The 13,261-nt window shown below is 39.9% G+C and overlaps 3 protein-coding genes across 8 annotated transcripts in view; all 3 read left to right on the forward strand.

Annotated features, from left to right (window-relative positions):
- Positions 1-4,026: 4,026 nt before the first annotated feature.
- LOC307022327 (ATPase inhibitor, mitochondrial-like) lies at positions 4,027-5,511 on the forward strand. The gene is made up of 3 exons (XM_079655077.1): positions 4,027-4,190; positions 5,025-5,134; positions 5,236-5,511. Exons 1-3 carry the CDS (start codon positions 4,119-4,121, stop codon positions 5,375-5,377), a joined length of 324 nt encoding a protein of 107 aa, XP_079511203.1. The 5' UTR covers positions 4,027-4,118; the 3' UTR covers positions 5,378-5,511.
- A 284-nt stretch (positions 5,512-5,795) lies between these two features.
- LOC307022322 (heterogeneous nuclear ribonucleoprotein R) overlaps positions 5,796-13,261 on the forward strand; it is a 147,840-nt gene continuing 140,374 nt past the window's right edge. The window contains exons 1-13 of one of the 5 annotated variants that reach the window (XM_079655066.1): positions 5,796-6,201; positions 6,761-6,921; positions 7,036-7,154; positions 7,250-7,357; positions 7,473-7,586; positions 7,756-7,932; positions 8,132-8,267; positions 8,387-8,592; positions 8,680-8,829; positions 8,910-9,031; positions 9,471-10,009; positions 11,832-11,892; positions 12,201-13,261. The exon at positions 12,201-13,261 is cut by the window's right edge and continues 898 nt beyond it. In XM_079655066.1, the coding sequence (XP_079511192.1) occupies positions 6,765-6,921; positions 7,036-7,154; positions 7,250-7,357; positions 7,473-7,586; positions 7,756-7,932; positions 8,132-8,267; positions 8,387-8,592; positions 8,680-8,829; positions 8,910-9,031; positions 9,471-10,009; positions 11,832-11,866 (1,863 nt within the window). In that variant the 5' untranslated portion in view covers positions 5,796-6,201; positions 6,761-6,764 and the 3' untranslated portion in view covers positions 11,867-11,892; positions 12,201-13,261. Of the gene's footprint in view, positions 6,202-6,760; positions 6,922-7,035; positions 7,155-7,249; positions 7,358-7,472; positions 7,587-7,755; positions 7,933-8,131; positions 8,268-8,386; positions 8,593-8,679; positions 8,830-8,909; positions 9,032-9,470; positions 10,891-11,831 lie in introns of those variants that run through there. The other 4 variants (XM_079655067.1, XR_013803360.1, XM_079655065.1 and 1 more) reach the window with 4 other exon arrangements.
- The window catches only part of dnajc8 (DnaJ (Hsp40) homolog, subfamily C, member 8), a 12,746-nt gene continuing 9,472 nt past the window's right edge, over positions 9,988-13,261 (forward strand). The window contains exons 1-3 of one of the 2 annotated variants that reach the window (XM_079655073.1): positions 9,988-10,009; positions 11,832-11,892; positions 12,795-12,851. In XM_079655073.1, the coding sequence (XP_079511199.1) occupies positions 12,821-12,851 (31 nt within the window). In that variant the 5' untranslated portion in view covers positions 9,988-10,009; positions 11,832-11,892; positions 12,795-12,820. Of the gene's footprint in view, positions 10,010-11,831; positions 11,893-12,712; positions 12,852-13,261 lie in introns of those variants that run through there. The other variant, XM_079655074.1, reaches the window with a different exon arrangement.

Raw genomic sequence — 13,261 nt, forward strand, 5'->3', positions numbered from 1 at the left:
CGACAGGGGAAGCAAATACAGACAACACACGATGTAGCTTTAGGTAGCAAAACACGGAGATATTCTCACCTTTAGCTGTTATTCTGATATTAGCTGCTAATGGTAGCCACCAGAGTGTATCGCAGCTTCCGGTTTTGACTACGCGTCACTCTCACTCCTTATTTGGTAACGTGTGGAACTTCCCCTCGATTCTATTGGCTCTAGCGGTTAAAAAGAGTTGTCAATCATCAAAATCGACCAAGGGGGGCCAGATATAGGTCAAATCCGCCCAAATGACCCCAGAAGTGTTTTTTTTTTGCTAAATCTCTATAAAGGTCAAATGTCACTTGCTTTGCATCAATCTTGATAAAGGGTACTTATTATATGTTATAGTTTGGATTCCTAAAGCTTTTAGTCTACTATCCAGTGGTGTAGTGGGCGTTGGACGCGGGGTACGCCGTACCCCCACTTATTTGGAGCATGATCTTTTTTTTTTCAATAGTCTAATAAATATAAAATCATTGCCAGTGTTATCAGTTGCAAGTGTGTAGTTGTTGTAACAATGACAAACACATAATACATTTCACAGTAAGTAATTATAATAAAAAATAAAAACGATTTCCTTAAAGAAATATGATTTGTCATCACGCTCGTGACCCCGTGGCGAGCTGGGGTTGTGTCAGTGAGCGACATCTAGTGGCGGATTGTGGAACATTGATCTGATTTTTCTCATGGCAGTTAGACTCTAGAGACAAATCAGGGGACTTTATTTGTAATCTGTGTCTGTCCATTTGGTTTAGTATTTTATCTTATATTACAGTTTCTTTATATATTATTCACTTTCTTATGAAATGCCAGGTTTTAGGCCTTGGTTTGAACATTCAATCCTGAAAATAAAAAAATCAACCAGATTAATTGTTCTTTAATCCTGATATACAGTAGATAGTAAGTAAGTAAATCTGATAGGAAGATGAGTTAAGGGATAGAGGAAAAAAGGTTATGGTATAATCACAGAGCCTGTCAATTTATACATTGAGGAAATCAATATATACATTCAAATCAATGTTAGTCTGTTAACCAAAGTGCAGCAATCTGACAAAGTACTATGTATTATTAAAGATCAGAGGAACAGAATAAAGAGGGGTAAATCCAGAATAAAAATAAGGAAGCAAAGGGATTGTAGAGCATTGAGAAGGAAAAAAGCTTGGTGTGTCAATTTATTACATTGCCAGTATTCTGGAGCCGGGCCTGGTGTGTGTGTGTGTGTGTGTGTGTGTGTGTGTGTGTGTGTGTGTGTGTGTGTGTGTGTGTGTGTGTGTGTGTGTGTGTGTGTGTGTGTGTGTGTGTGTGTGTGTGTGTGTGTGTGTGTGTGTGTGTGTGTGTGTGTGTGTGTGTGTGTGTGTGTGTGTGTGTGTGTGTGTGTGTGTGTGTGTGTGTGTGTGTGTGTGAGAAGCAGCGCCATCTGCTTATTTGCAATGTAGGCTTAATCAGAATAATTTCAAGTCCAGATTCAATGTTTGAATAAGTAGGCTATATTTTTCGTTTTGTTTATTTAATAACTTCATTTCAGGGCAACTTTGGGAGACCTTTGTTTGTTTGTTATGAGTTTTAAATAGATTTTGAAAGTGGAGAGAGAGAGAGAGAGAGAGAGAGAGAGAGAGAGAGAGAGAGAGAGAGAGAGAGAGAGAGAGAGAGAGAGAGAGAGAGAGAGAGAGAAAGAGAGAAGCAGCGCTGTCTGCTAGTTGCAATACTGTATTTTATGCAATTTAGGCCTATACATTGTTTATGTAACTTATGTGCCTGTGTGTCCATGGTTTTGAGTCTGTGTGTGTTGAGCGCAGCGCTGCCTACTTTTTGCAGTACAGTAACTAAAGTAGGATTAAGCATACCGGTGGTTTCTGTGGACCTGTCTGCCCGTTTTGTGAGTGCACTGCGCGCGTGCGCACGTGTGTGGCATTGTTTGGACCTAATTAAAATAGCGTCCCCCCAGTAAAAAAAATCCCCACTACACCATTGCTACTATCCCATTATTCAAGGGTGATTTTTACTATTAGCAATGTTTTATCATTGCTTTGAGAAAAAAGATTATTAATTCACCCCTTTTAGAAGTGAAGTTATGGTCATTTGTTCTGGGAATGTCATTTTCGAGCCTGAGACCTGGAAAACAAGCTCGTGGTTTAACTGGCATTGTTATGGATCTCAAGGTAGGAAAAGCTAACTTTCATAGCACAGCTTTTCTTTACTTCTCACTTAACACAATAAAGAAACAGACCGTATAGTACAGCACAAACAACACAAATTATCAATACTTACATATATTTTCACTTCAGTATTAAAATGCTGGTTCTTCTGGGGGTGTTCTATCCACGCTCAGCTACCGCACCGCAGCTGCACTGTACAATCAATGGAGGACTGGGCTGTCCCTCAAAAACTGAGTAGCCAATGGGGACGGACCCCTGAAAGTCCCGCACACCTGGGATGTTTGTGTCAGAATCTTTATATACAGTCTATGGTCAGAATTGAAAACAAAAAATAAGGGAGCGCAAACGAGAGAGCTGCAGCGAGAGCAAAAGTCTGATCATTGAGAAAAAAGCAAAGAGAACTGCAAATAAAATATGTGTTAAAACAAATAAAAAAGACGTATAGTTTATATGATTACACAAATGATTTGTTTACAACTTATAGTTTTATTTTATTTGAAATTGAATTTATTTTTGCTTGACTCCGTTTTGTTTTTCTCTTAAACTCTTAGTTTTGCTTGATTCTGAGAAAGTGTTGCTTTATCTTTATGAAACAAAACTAATCCCATAAAATATAAGCTTTAATCCAATACAGTACATGAAGTAACTTTAGGTAGTAATTAGGCCTACTAGATTCAGATCACATACAACATGTAATCAACGATTTATGATATTATTACTGCATGGTAATTGTACTGCATTGATCCTCAGCGAAATCTACAATACCAATTTAATAAGGTTATAAAACATATCATATCAAAATATCTATAAATCTAAACACATAAATAACACACTACAACTTTTGCACCAGCACACATTCAGTGCAGGTTGCACTAATTAGCCACTTAATATTACATTTATGTAGTGGTGTAAAGTAATTAAGTAAATGTACTCAAGTACTGTACTTAAGATCAATGTTGACATACTTGTACTTTACTTGAGTATTTTGCTAATTTTGTACTTCTACTACACCACAATTTGGAGTTAAATGGTGTACTTTTACTCTTCAACATGTATGTAATACCTTTAGTTAATTTACAGATCTGGATTCAATTAAATTCAAAACCTTTATTTATCCAGGTTGATCTCTTTTTCAAGGGAGACCTGCAGCAGTAGGTTCCACATGAAGACATAAAAACATAAACAACAGAACAACAAAAGGACATCATACAGCAAAAATTACAGGGAATACAATTTACATATCTATCCACATGTACAGGTACCAACAGCATCTGATTGTGTAGTTTTTTATGCAGGTTATTTACATGAAATGTAATGATGATTAATGATGTGAAATATAATCAAGTCTTAAATCAGACTTTAGTTACACCTGGAGTAAATTCACAAGCTACCCTGCAGTATACAAAGTCATTCAAACTGGCTGCACCTTTACCAGCTTTTATATCACTTTAATGCATCAATAATTATAATCAAAAAATATGATATATATTATTCTGAAATGGGCCAATCTGCAGAAAGAGTACTTTTACTTTTGATACTTTAAGTATATTCTGATGCTAATACTTTTGCACTTTTAATTGAGTAACCTTTTGAATGCAGGCATTTTACTTGTACGAGTATTCCTACACTTTTGTACTTCTACTTTTACTCAAGTACAAGATCTGAGTACTTATTCCACCTCTGCATTTATGTAAGCGAAGAAAATATACGAGCTACTTGCATAGTTTAGTCCTGGCCATAGACTGTATTTCCTGGCCCACTGTACATACCCTCTGCATTCTTACCCCTCGCCGCCTGGTGGCAGCAAGAAACCAAACATGTATCAGAGGTGCCTCTGTAAACGCCCCCTTATGAGGCGTTTACTACCTTCAAGTGTCCGCGTTTTGGATCGGTAACCTTAGTTTTTATCTGCCCTGTTGCAGTTTTACATGTAAAAAAATGGCACGATTTCTCCTCAGAGCAGACCTCCAGAGGTGCGTCGCCTCTCAGATACGGATGGCATCTGATCAGGTACTGTCACACTGCGGTGGACTGGTGACAGATGTTGGCTTTCTGTTAGCATTAGCTTGCTCATATCAGCTGGAGTAGTTGTTTTTCGGACTAAGTTAGCAAGGCTAACTACTTGCTTAGTTATATTTAGGGATCAACTATATTGCGGGTCGTCAAGACTCAAGTCAAGACTGCAGCATGTTGCTTATGGCTACAATTTAATGTTGCTAATCTTGAACTCTGAAAAATATAAATCCTGTTTAACTGGCAGTGCTTGAATCTAAGGAAGAACATTTTACTCAATTGATGTTACTATTTAATTAGATGCTACTTAGCACTTATGTTTTTCATTATGATATTCCTTGTGAGTAAATCATCTAGTACTTTCCCCACATCTTGTGACACAGTCATAAGTTAACATACATTTTAGGTTTTTCAAAAAATACACACGTCTGCTCTGCATAGACAGCAAGTAGGTTAAGGAGCAAGGAGTTACAGGTGTGTCACCTTTCGCAGTGACAGTATAGAAACATACATTAAATGTGCTTTGCCATGTCTTGCAAAAAAAGAATGAACTGTTTCCCTGTGCCTTTGCTGAGATTGTTAAAGGGTTATGTAATATGTTTTATCAATCGTTGTGTTGTTCTTGATTTATGGCTATTATCTTTCCCTTACAGATAAAGACATTGATTGTATTGTATTCACACAATGAGCAATAGGAGGAATACCTTAATTTAGTTATTTGTGAGATATAAGTTATTCAAATATTTTAAGTAACCTCATTTGATTTACAAACAAGAGGATCCTTTGAATGTGTATTTTTTTTATATCTAACACAATTCTGTTGACCATCAGCTTCGAGAGTTGGGCAAGGGAGCGGGCAAAGGTGGAGGTGGAGGAGACTCTGTGAGGGAGGCAGGGGGTGCATTTGGAAAGAGACAAGCACAAGAGGAGCATTACTTCAGGTGAGAAGGACGCCGGTATATTTGTTATCACATTGTAATAGGCTCATTCCTGTGGCCATGGTTTCACACATGATTTTAACCCAGCCACTTCTAAACTGCAGGCAAAAGGAGAAGGCGCAGATGGAGGCACTGAGGAAGCATCATTCAGAGGAGATTGAGCATCACAAAACGGAGATTGAGCGCCTACAACGGGAGATTGACCGCCACAAGGGCAAAATTAGAAAGCTGAACCATGACGACTAAAGCCAGTTATCATCATCTGATTACAAAGTCAATCCATATCTTCTATCTATTGGTTTGCTGCTGGCCAAGGCAGGTCCACTTTGAACTGCCTTAATTAATACCAATAAAGCACTCAATTTTTTTATTTCATGAAAGCTTTTGCAAATGTGGGTGGTTTTTTGTATTGTCCTTTGTTTATTTCCAAAATGTCAGCTGTTTGTATGCTTTGCGTCAACTGTGTTTATTCGAAAATAAAGTTGAACCTGTTTTTAGATCTGCACAAAACAGATGAAGAATATCATTGGCCTGAAGTCGTGTCAGTCAAAGTTCATCCTCTGTGGTTTGGTAGTTGATGATGAAGCACTTTTTTTAAGTCTCCTTGTTGTCCGATTACATGCTGAATATCTTTGCTACTTCAATTGGATGTAACTGTATCCTCTAATTTTGTTAGTGTGGAATGAAATCTTCTTCCATAATTTGTGTCAAGTATTATGTCATACTTTTCACAAGATACATGAATGATATGATACTAAAGGATATAATACATCTGTGACATTACAGTTGGCGAGGACTATGCATGCAAGAAGGGACTATGCTGCAAATTGCCATGAAAAGTAGTCAAAACGAACACCCGCCCCACTGCGCGTTTCCCCACCAAATCTCGCGAGCGTTGCTGAGCGGTGGCGTTGTTCGGGCGAGCCGACGACGAGACCGTAGCTGTCTGGAAATTTGTCTCGTGGGTTGGACTCAAACGTATTCTTCATAATTGTCATTTTTTTTACGTGCGACAAGTTAATCGTCCCGCATTTTAACACACGCCATTGTTAGCGTCCCGAATCAGACTGGTGAGTTATGCTAACTATGTGTTGGCACCTTGTACAAAGCATGTGTCTGAAAGCTGTCTTTCTGCACGCCGAGGCCTTCGCATAAGCTCGTTAGCTAGCCCGCTAAACAATAGCACTGTTAGCTCAAGATTATAATTTAACATATATTATGCTCTGAGAACTGCCCATTTTATGTGACTGTAAATATATAGCGTTCGCCCAGTGTATGACTGCATATACATATGAAAATAAAATGTGTCAACCTCTGTAGCTAGCAGGCTGCATGTGAAGGGGGCGGGACGGTGTCTTCCTAAGTAACCATGTTATGTTACCGTGCAATATCTTCTCCTTTTCACATGCATTTCATTTGTCTAACAGTGTTTATAATGCATGTAATTCATAGTTTGTTGATTTTACGGTTTTTAGAAATTCCTTGTATTTCATCAATAAAGTAACGTTTATGGTTCAAAGTCAGATCACAACATCCATCCGTTTGAAAACAAGTTGCTTAATAACAGTTTCATATTTATGAAATGTCTCTACTGTGAGACTAATAAAGGGTTATCTTATCTGTCTACAGGACAATGGCTGCCGCTGAGGTAAACGGTAGCTCTGCCCCGGTTAAGGAGGAAGAAGAGCCCATGGATGTGACAACAACACACACAGAAAACTACCAGACGCTCATTGATGCTGGGCTGCCCCAGAAAGTGGCTGAAAGTTTGGATAACATTTTCCTGACAGGTGGGTGAGAGTTTTTTGTCTAAGAGCTTTGACATGTCATATTAAGAAGCTGCGCTGAAGTATAGCAGATGTCTACTGTAGCTTGTACTGACTGAACATGCTTTTTAAATGTAGGCTTGGTGGCATATGTTGACCTTGATGAAAGGGCCATTGATGCCCTGCGTGAGTTCAATGAGGAGGGGGCACTGACTGTGCTGCAGCAGTTCAAAGAGAGCGACCTGTCCCACGTACAGGTAAATACTTAAATGGATTACTGCCTTTCTGTCTTGGTGAGGAGTTTCATGTTATTGTAGAAAAAATAATAACTTTTTTTATTTTTGTTATATAGAATAAAAGTGCTTTCCTTTGTGGAGTCATGAAGACTTACAGACAGAGAGAAAAACAAGGAAGTAAAGTACAGGAATCCACAAAGGGCCCAGATGAGGCCAAAATAAAGGTAAAGAAACTACTGAAGCAGAGCTTTGTTGCATAGATGGATTCAAATGAATGTCATTCAAACATTCCTGCGCAGTCATGCTGCTCAGTTAATGTGGTTTGTTGTTGTTTTTCAGACTCTGTTGGAGCGGACGGGATACACCCTGGATGTCACCACAGGGCAGAGAAAGTACGGAGGTCCCCCACCTGAGGATGTGTTCAAAGGAATACAACCAGGGATTGGAACAGAGGTAGATTAGAGACGTCTATAAAGCAGCCTCTCATCATTCAATGTCTCATATTTATGGGGGAAACGGTATTAGATCTGTGTTAAAGCACCATTTATTATTCTGCAAAACATGATATGTATTTATGAACAAATCATAACACTTGTCCACCTGTTTCTCCTTTATTTTTCAGGTGTTTGTTGGAAAAATCCCAAGGGATTTGTATGAAGATGAGCTGGTACCTCTCTTTGAGTCGGCCGGTTCCATCTGGGACCTTAGGCTAATGATGGACCCTCTCTCTGGTCAGAACAGGGGTTACGCCTTCATCACCTACTGCAATAAGGATGACGCACAAAAGGCTGTGAAGCTTGTAAGTAGCATGGTATAGCCTTTGAAGAAATGCATCAAATTATATAACAACTGAGTTAGTTTTAAAGGAATGCTGGAGACAGTTTGAAATAGTCGTATTTGATATATGGAGTATTATTTAAAAGGATACAAGCTTAAAATGGCCTAATTCTTAAAGTTGGTGTTCATTTATAATGAGTTTCACATGATTTCATTTTCAGTGTGATAACCATGAAATCCGCCCTGGCAAGTACTTGGGAGTCTGTATATCTGTTGCAAACAATCGCCTGTTTGTCGGATCAATTCCAAAGAACAAGACAAGGGAAAGTATATTGGAAGACTTTGGCAAAGTTACAGGTCAGTCCCAAAGCAAGGAGGGAGATTTTTGTCAGTAACTTCTATTAAAATAAATTAATTTAGGATTATAGACAGGACAACTGTTTTGGAAGTTAGAGATGTTATTGTCTATCTCACAGAGGGTCTCCAAGAGGTCATATTGTACCACCAGCCGGATGACAAGAAGAAGAACCGCGGCTTCTGTTTCCTGGAGTACGAAGATCACAAGTCTGCAGCGCAGGCTCGCCGCCGCCTGATGAGCGGCAAAGTGAAGGTGTGGGGGAACCCGGTCACTGTGGAGTGGGCCGACCCTGTTGCTGAGCCAGACGCCGAGGTCATGGCCAAGGTTGGTCCCATATCTTTTTTCTTTAAAACACACACATGCATTTTCTACAGGGCAACAAACTGTCTCTCTTTGTTTTTGATTTCATAGGTCAAGGTGCTCTTTGTAAGAAAGCTGGCCACATCAGTGACTGAAGAGCTTCTCGAAAAGACCTTCTCTCAGTTTGGAAAGCTGGAGCGAGTGAAGAAATTGAAAGATTATGCTTTTGTCCATTTTGAGGAGAGAGATGCTGCTGTAAAGGTGTGTTTTTCATTAAAGTTGTGTTGCATGTCTGATTTTCGCCATGTATGTTACAGTAATTTATCGTTTTGTTTGGTTAGGCAATGGATGAGATGAACGGGAAGGAGCTGGGAGGAGAGGAAATTGAGATCGTCCTGGCAAAGCCGCCAGATAAAAAGAGGAAAGAGCGACAAGCAGCTCGCCAGACCACTAGGAATTCTGGGTGAGTAACAGAGACATGGGACTCCAGTGTTTTCCCTGAAGGCTCAGTATGTGAGTTAATACACATTTGACTGTTACGGTAGTTTCTCTCTCTTCGCTGAACTCTGTTTTTCCCAGAGGGTTGGGCTTTGCAAACACACTCTCTGTATGGAGCAGACACATAATTCAAACGCTTGGCAGTACGCCGACTTGTTGTTCTTTCTAGCAATATTAGCTGCTGTGTTTCAGCAAAATTCGAAAAAAACTAAAAGCCAAACTGCGATGCTCTGTTCTGTCGGAGAGTGACTTACAATAAGTAAGAGTAAAAGAGATATGAACAAAGTTAAGTTTAGCTGCTTAACTTTGTTAGCTGCTCGGCTAATTTACAGTTTAAAATGCTTTAGGCATAAGTGTATTCTCTCATAAGGAATCATTAAATTAACTTGTCCTCCCCTCTGCAGGTATGATGACTATTACTACTACCCCCCTCCACGCATGCCGCCACCAGGCCGAGGCAGGGGTCGCGGTGGCCGGGGGGGCTATTCCTATCCACCTGATTACTATGGGTATGACGACTACTATGATGACTACTATGGCTACGACTATCATGACTACCGTGGTGGCTATGAAGACCCTTACTACGGCTATGAAGATGTCTACAGCATGAGGGGCCGTGGTACTCGTCCTAGCAGGGGGGGGCCTCCTCCGCCTAGAGCTCGTGGGGCACCCCCGGCACGAGGCCGTGGGGGCTACGCCCAAAGGGGACCACCCCTCGGTGGTCCTAGGGGTGGCCGCGGGGGGCGGGGAGCCCCTTTCCAGACGCAGAGAGGTCGTGGGCCACGCGGGGCCAGAGGAAACCGCGGGGGGAACGTCGGCGGGAAGAGGAAGGCAGACGTGTTCAACCAGCCTGACTCCAAGCGCCGCCAGACCAACAACCAGCAGAACTGGGGGTCCCAGCCCATCGCCCAGCAGCCCCTGCAGCAGGGGGCCGACTATTCCGGTAACTATGGTTACAGTAATGACACCATGGAGTTTTCACAGGATTCTTATGGGCAGCAGTGGAAGTAGATGCACCCAAAGGTATTTGGCAAAGTGACAACAAAAAAAGAGAAAAACAACAATAAAAAGGAAAAAAAATTACAGGAGATTGGCCACAATTTTTTGATTGACTTTTTATTCTTCACCCCTCATGAAAAAAAAATATCTGTACATATGTCAGAAAAAAATGGACAGACCCCAGAATTGGCTCGAAGTGATTGGCTGGAAAGCCTTTTGGCTGAAGAAGTGAACGTAACCGTTGTGGTGAATCATTTCTTACTCTTACGGTTACATTGGGACATTTTAAAAAATACACGAAACACTTTTATTGTTACATTTTGTTCCTGATTCATTTAAAGCCAACAATGAACATTTACAAAGTGGACATTGATTCCCAAAAGTCTGAGAGGACATTAAATAATGATATTGCCTTGTAGGAAGTTTTTGTCCATGCCCCTTCCCCCCCTTCCCTTCTTGTACTCCCTTTATTTGTGGTTTCTCATAGTTGCTTAGGGACTTGCTTGTAAATAAATGCATATGGTTAGAGCTTCATACTTCATTTTTTGCAATGGTGGAGAAAAGAATCCACAGGAAGGAAGAAATCAAAGTTTTGTAATGTTCAAAGTGTATGCCTAGCATTTCTAGCGGTAGACAAATTGTGTTTTTTTTTAAACTGATACCATAACTTCCTATGTTTTCTTTGAACTTGCCCAATAGAATTTGGTTTGGCTTACCTTAAGAGCCATAGCAGTTTGTTCTGATGTTCTTTGTATTTATAACTTTTACGTTTGTTCCGTTTCAATAAAACTCAGCTGAGCATCAGTCAATTGTCAGATACTCAAATTCAGTGTTGTCAGTATTTGATTTGATTTTACCTCAATTCTCTCATTTGGATGAAGATCTTCTTTCCAAGTCAAATTTCTTGCCTCAAAGGAATAATACAAATACTGAAAATGGATTTTAACCCTTTTTAATTTTCAGTGCATGTTACGTCGGACTACAGTCATTTCCTGCACTCAATTTTATTTACAGAATATCACAGAAATACCAACAACTGCAAATGTGACTTATTGCTGTTACTCAAGATTGTACCTGTCACCGTTTGTTTGCACAGGTAAACAGTGTATGCCTCACTAAATCCACTTATCTGCCATTCATGAAGAAAAGGAAAACACTGAGTGCTTCATATAGGTACATTTATCTTTGTGAAAATTGTTAAATTAGAAACTGTCCTTTTTCTTTCCATTTGACCTCTTCTGCGTCATCCAAATACATATTTTTGGGATACGGCTAAGGAACCAATTTCATGTGCAGAACATTAGCAGAGATTTAACAATGTTGTGCATGTTATTATGGGATGAGGTTTAGTCGGGCTCCAATTTTCTTTTTTGTCTTGGCAGGTGAACATTTATTGTATACCTGTGCAAGCAAACTTTACTGACAGACAATCTTGAATAATGGTGGAATTTCACTTGTATGATCCTGATACTGACACCTTTACAACAGCTGGAACATCATATTTAACTCTGAATGGATTTGTACGTGTATATGCTGAGTTTTCTCAATTTCGTTTTTTAATCATCTGAACCATCTCTGCTCCCTTTTTTGAAGACACCAAGGATCTGACCATCCAAAGGGTTGCAATTCTAAAACGTGCCTTCTGCCATAACAAGTGACCACCTAATTTGTTTACCATAGAAAGTGTTTTTAGCATCTGCCTTGTGGTTCCATGGTATCATTGTATTTTGTTTCATGTGTCTGTCCTCTTATTCCAACCTGCCTAGGTGGTGAAGCATTGAGAGCCGCAGCGCTAGAATGAGGAACTCCCCTGAACGGTACTCGAGGGTGAGCTAGCCTTGCACAGAGTACTGTCTCCTCTCCTAGCTAATGTAATCACTGGAGAAACACTAGCCGTAATTATGCTTTATTCTTTTAATTGTTTTCTTACTAATATACTGCACTATGAATCAAGCTTCTGTTAATTCAGTAGGAGAGTCAATTGTTATTTTCCAGGCTATGACGAACCTAAGTCATAAAAATTGACTGAAGAATCATTGGGAATATTACAATTAATTTTAGCAGTATGTTTCTGGGGCTTAAACCCATGAGGAATGTGTATTTCCTTCAGACATAGTGAATATTTTCCCCCTTAGGCAAAATGAAAAGTCCTGCACAAGCCGGAAGATCTGGAAAGTGCTGTGAACCCTTAAACCCTGCAAACACCTGTTGCTTGTCTTGGCTCCCTGCACCAAAATCTTCTCATCTGTCTACCCACACACACACACACACACTCTGAAAGGGAGGGGGGTGGTGAACGTTTCCCTTCCTACACCGCTAGAGGCAGCAGTTTCACACCAGCACGAATAATGATCCATTGTTCCTTTTATCTGACGCTGCATTTATTGGGCATTTCCTGAGCTGGGAATGCATTGAGTAAAATGTAGATAACACTTTAGAAGCTGTTGTTTAAATGTATTTAACTAGCAGGGGGGGATCCGAATGAAATACTGATTAAATTGGCTGATGTTGGAACAATGGCCCAGATGTTTGTACATCATAACTCCACAAGATGGCAGTAGATAGGCCACAGTATTTATATTGCACAGGTAAGGGTGAAAAAGGGAGCACATGGTAACATCATTGTTTCACACGTTTTGTTTTGCATTAAAGTGCCATCAAATGCTGGAGTTTCCTTTACAGTTTCTCACATCAGAACTGTGTCTCTATATGTTGCCTCTTGTCACCAGGCAGTAAAGGAGCTGCCCCATCCTGAATGGGTTCACACAAATGGAAGGGATGGATTGGTAAGATTGTTCATTATCTGTACTAATGCTCAGAAAGTTGCACTATATTTCTGCCTCTTTTAAATTACTAGTATTTTGGACCATAATGTTTGATTTTGTTGTCTATTACGTTGAAATGTATTATGGCAAAATTATTTGTATTTTTACCTCCAAGCGCACAGAAACCGAGATACACAGAGCCACACGTGGCAGCACCTAACAACATACAAATATTGACAGTACACAAGAAAGTAATGTATGCATTCATTACATTACATTACATTACATTGCATTTAGCTGACGCTTTTATCCAAAGCGACTTACAATAAGTGCATTCGACCAGGAAGATACAACCTTTAAGAAAACAGAATCATATAAGTACATCAGGTTTCATAGAGCCAAACATTTCAAGTGCTACTCAACTGGCATTT

This window comes from Notothenia rossii (genome assembly GCF_949606895.1).
Source record: "Notothenia rossii genome assembly, chromosome: 10".
In the NCBI taxonomy this organism is placed as follows: Eukaryota; Metazoa; Chordata; class Actinopteri; order Perciformes; family Nototheniidae; genus Notothenia; species Notothenia rossii.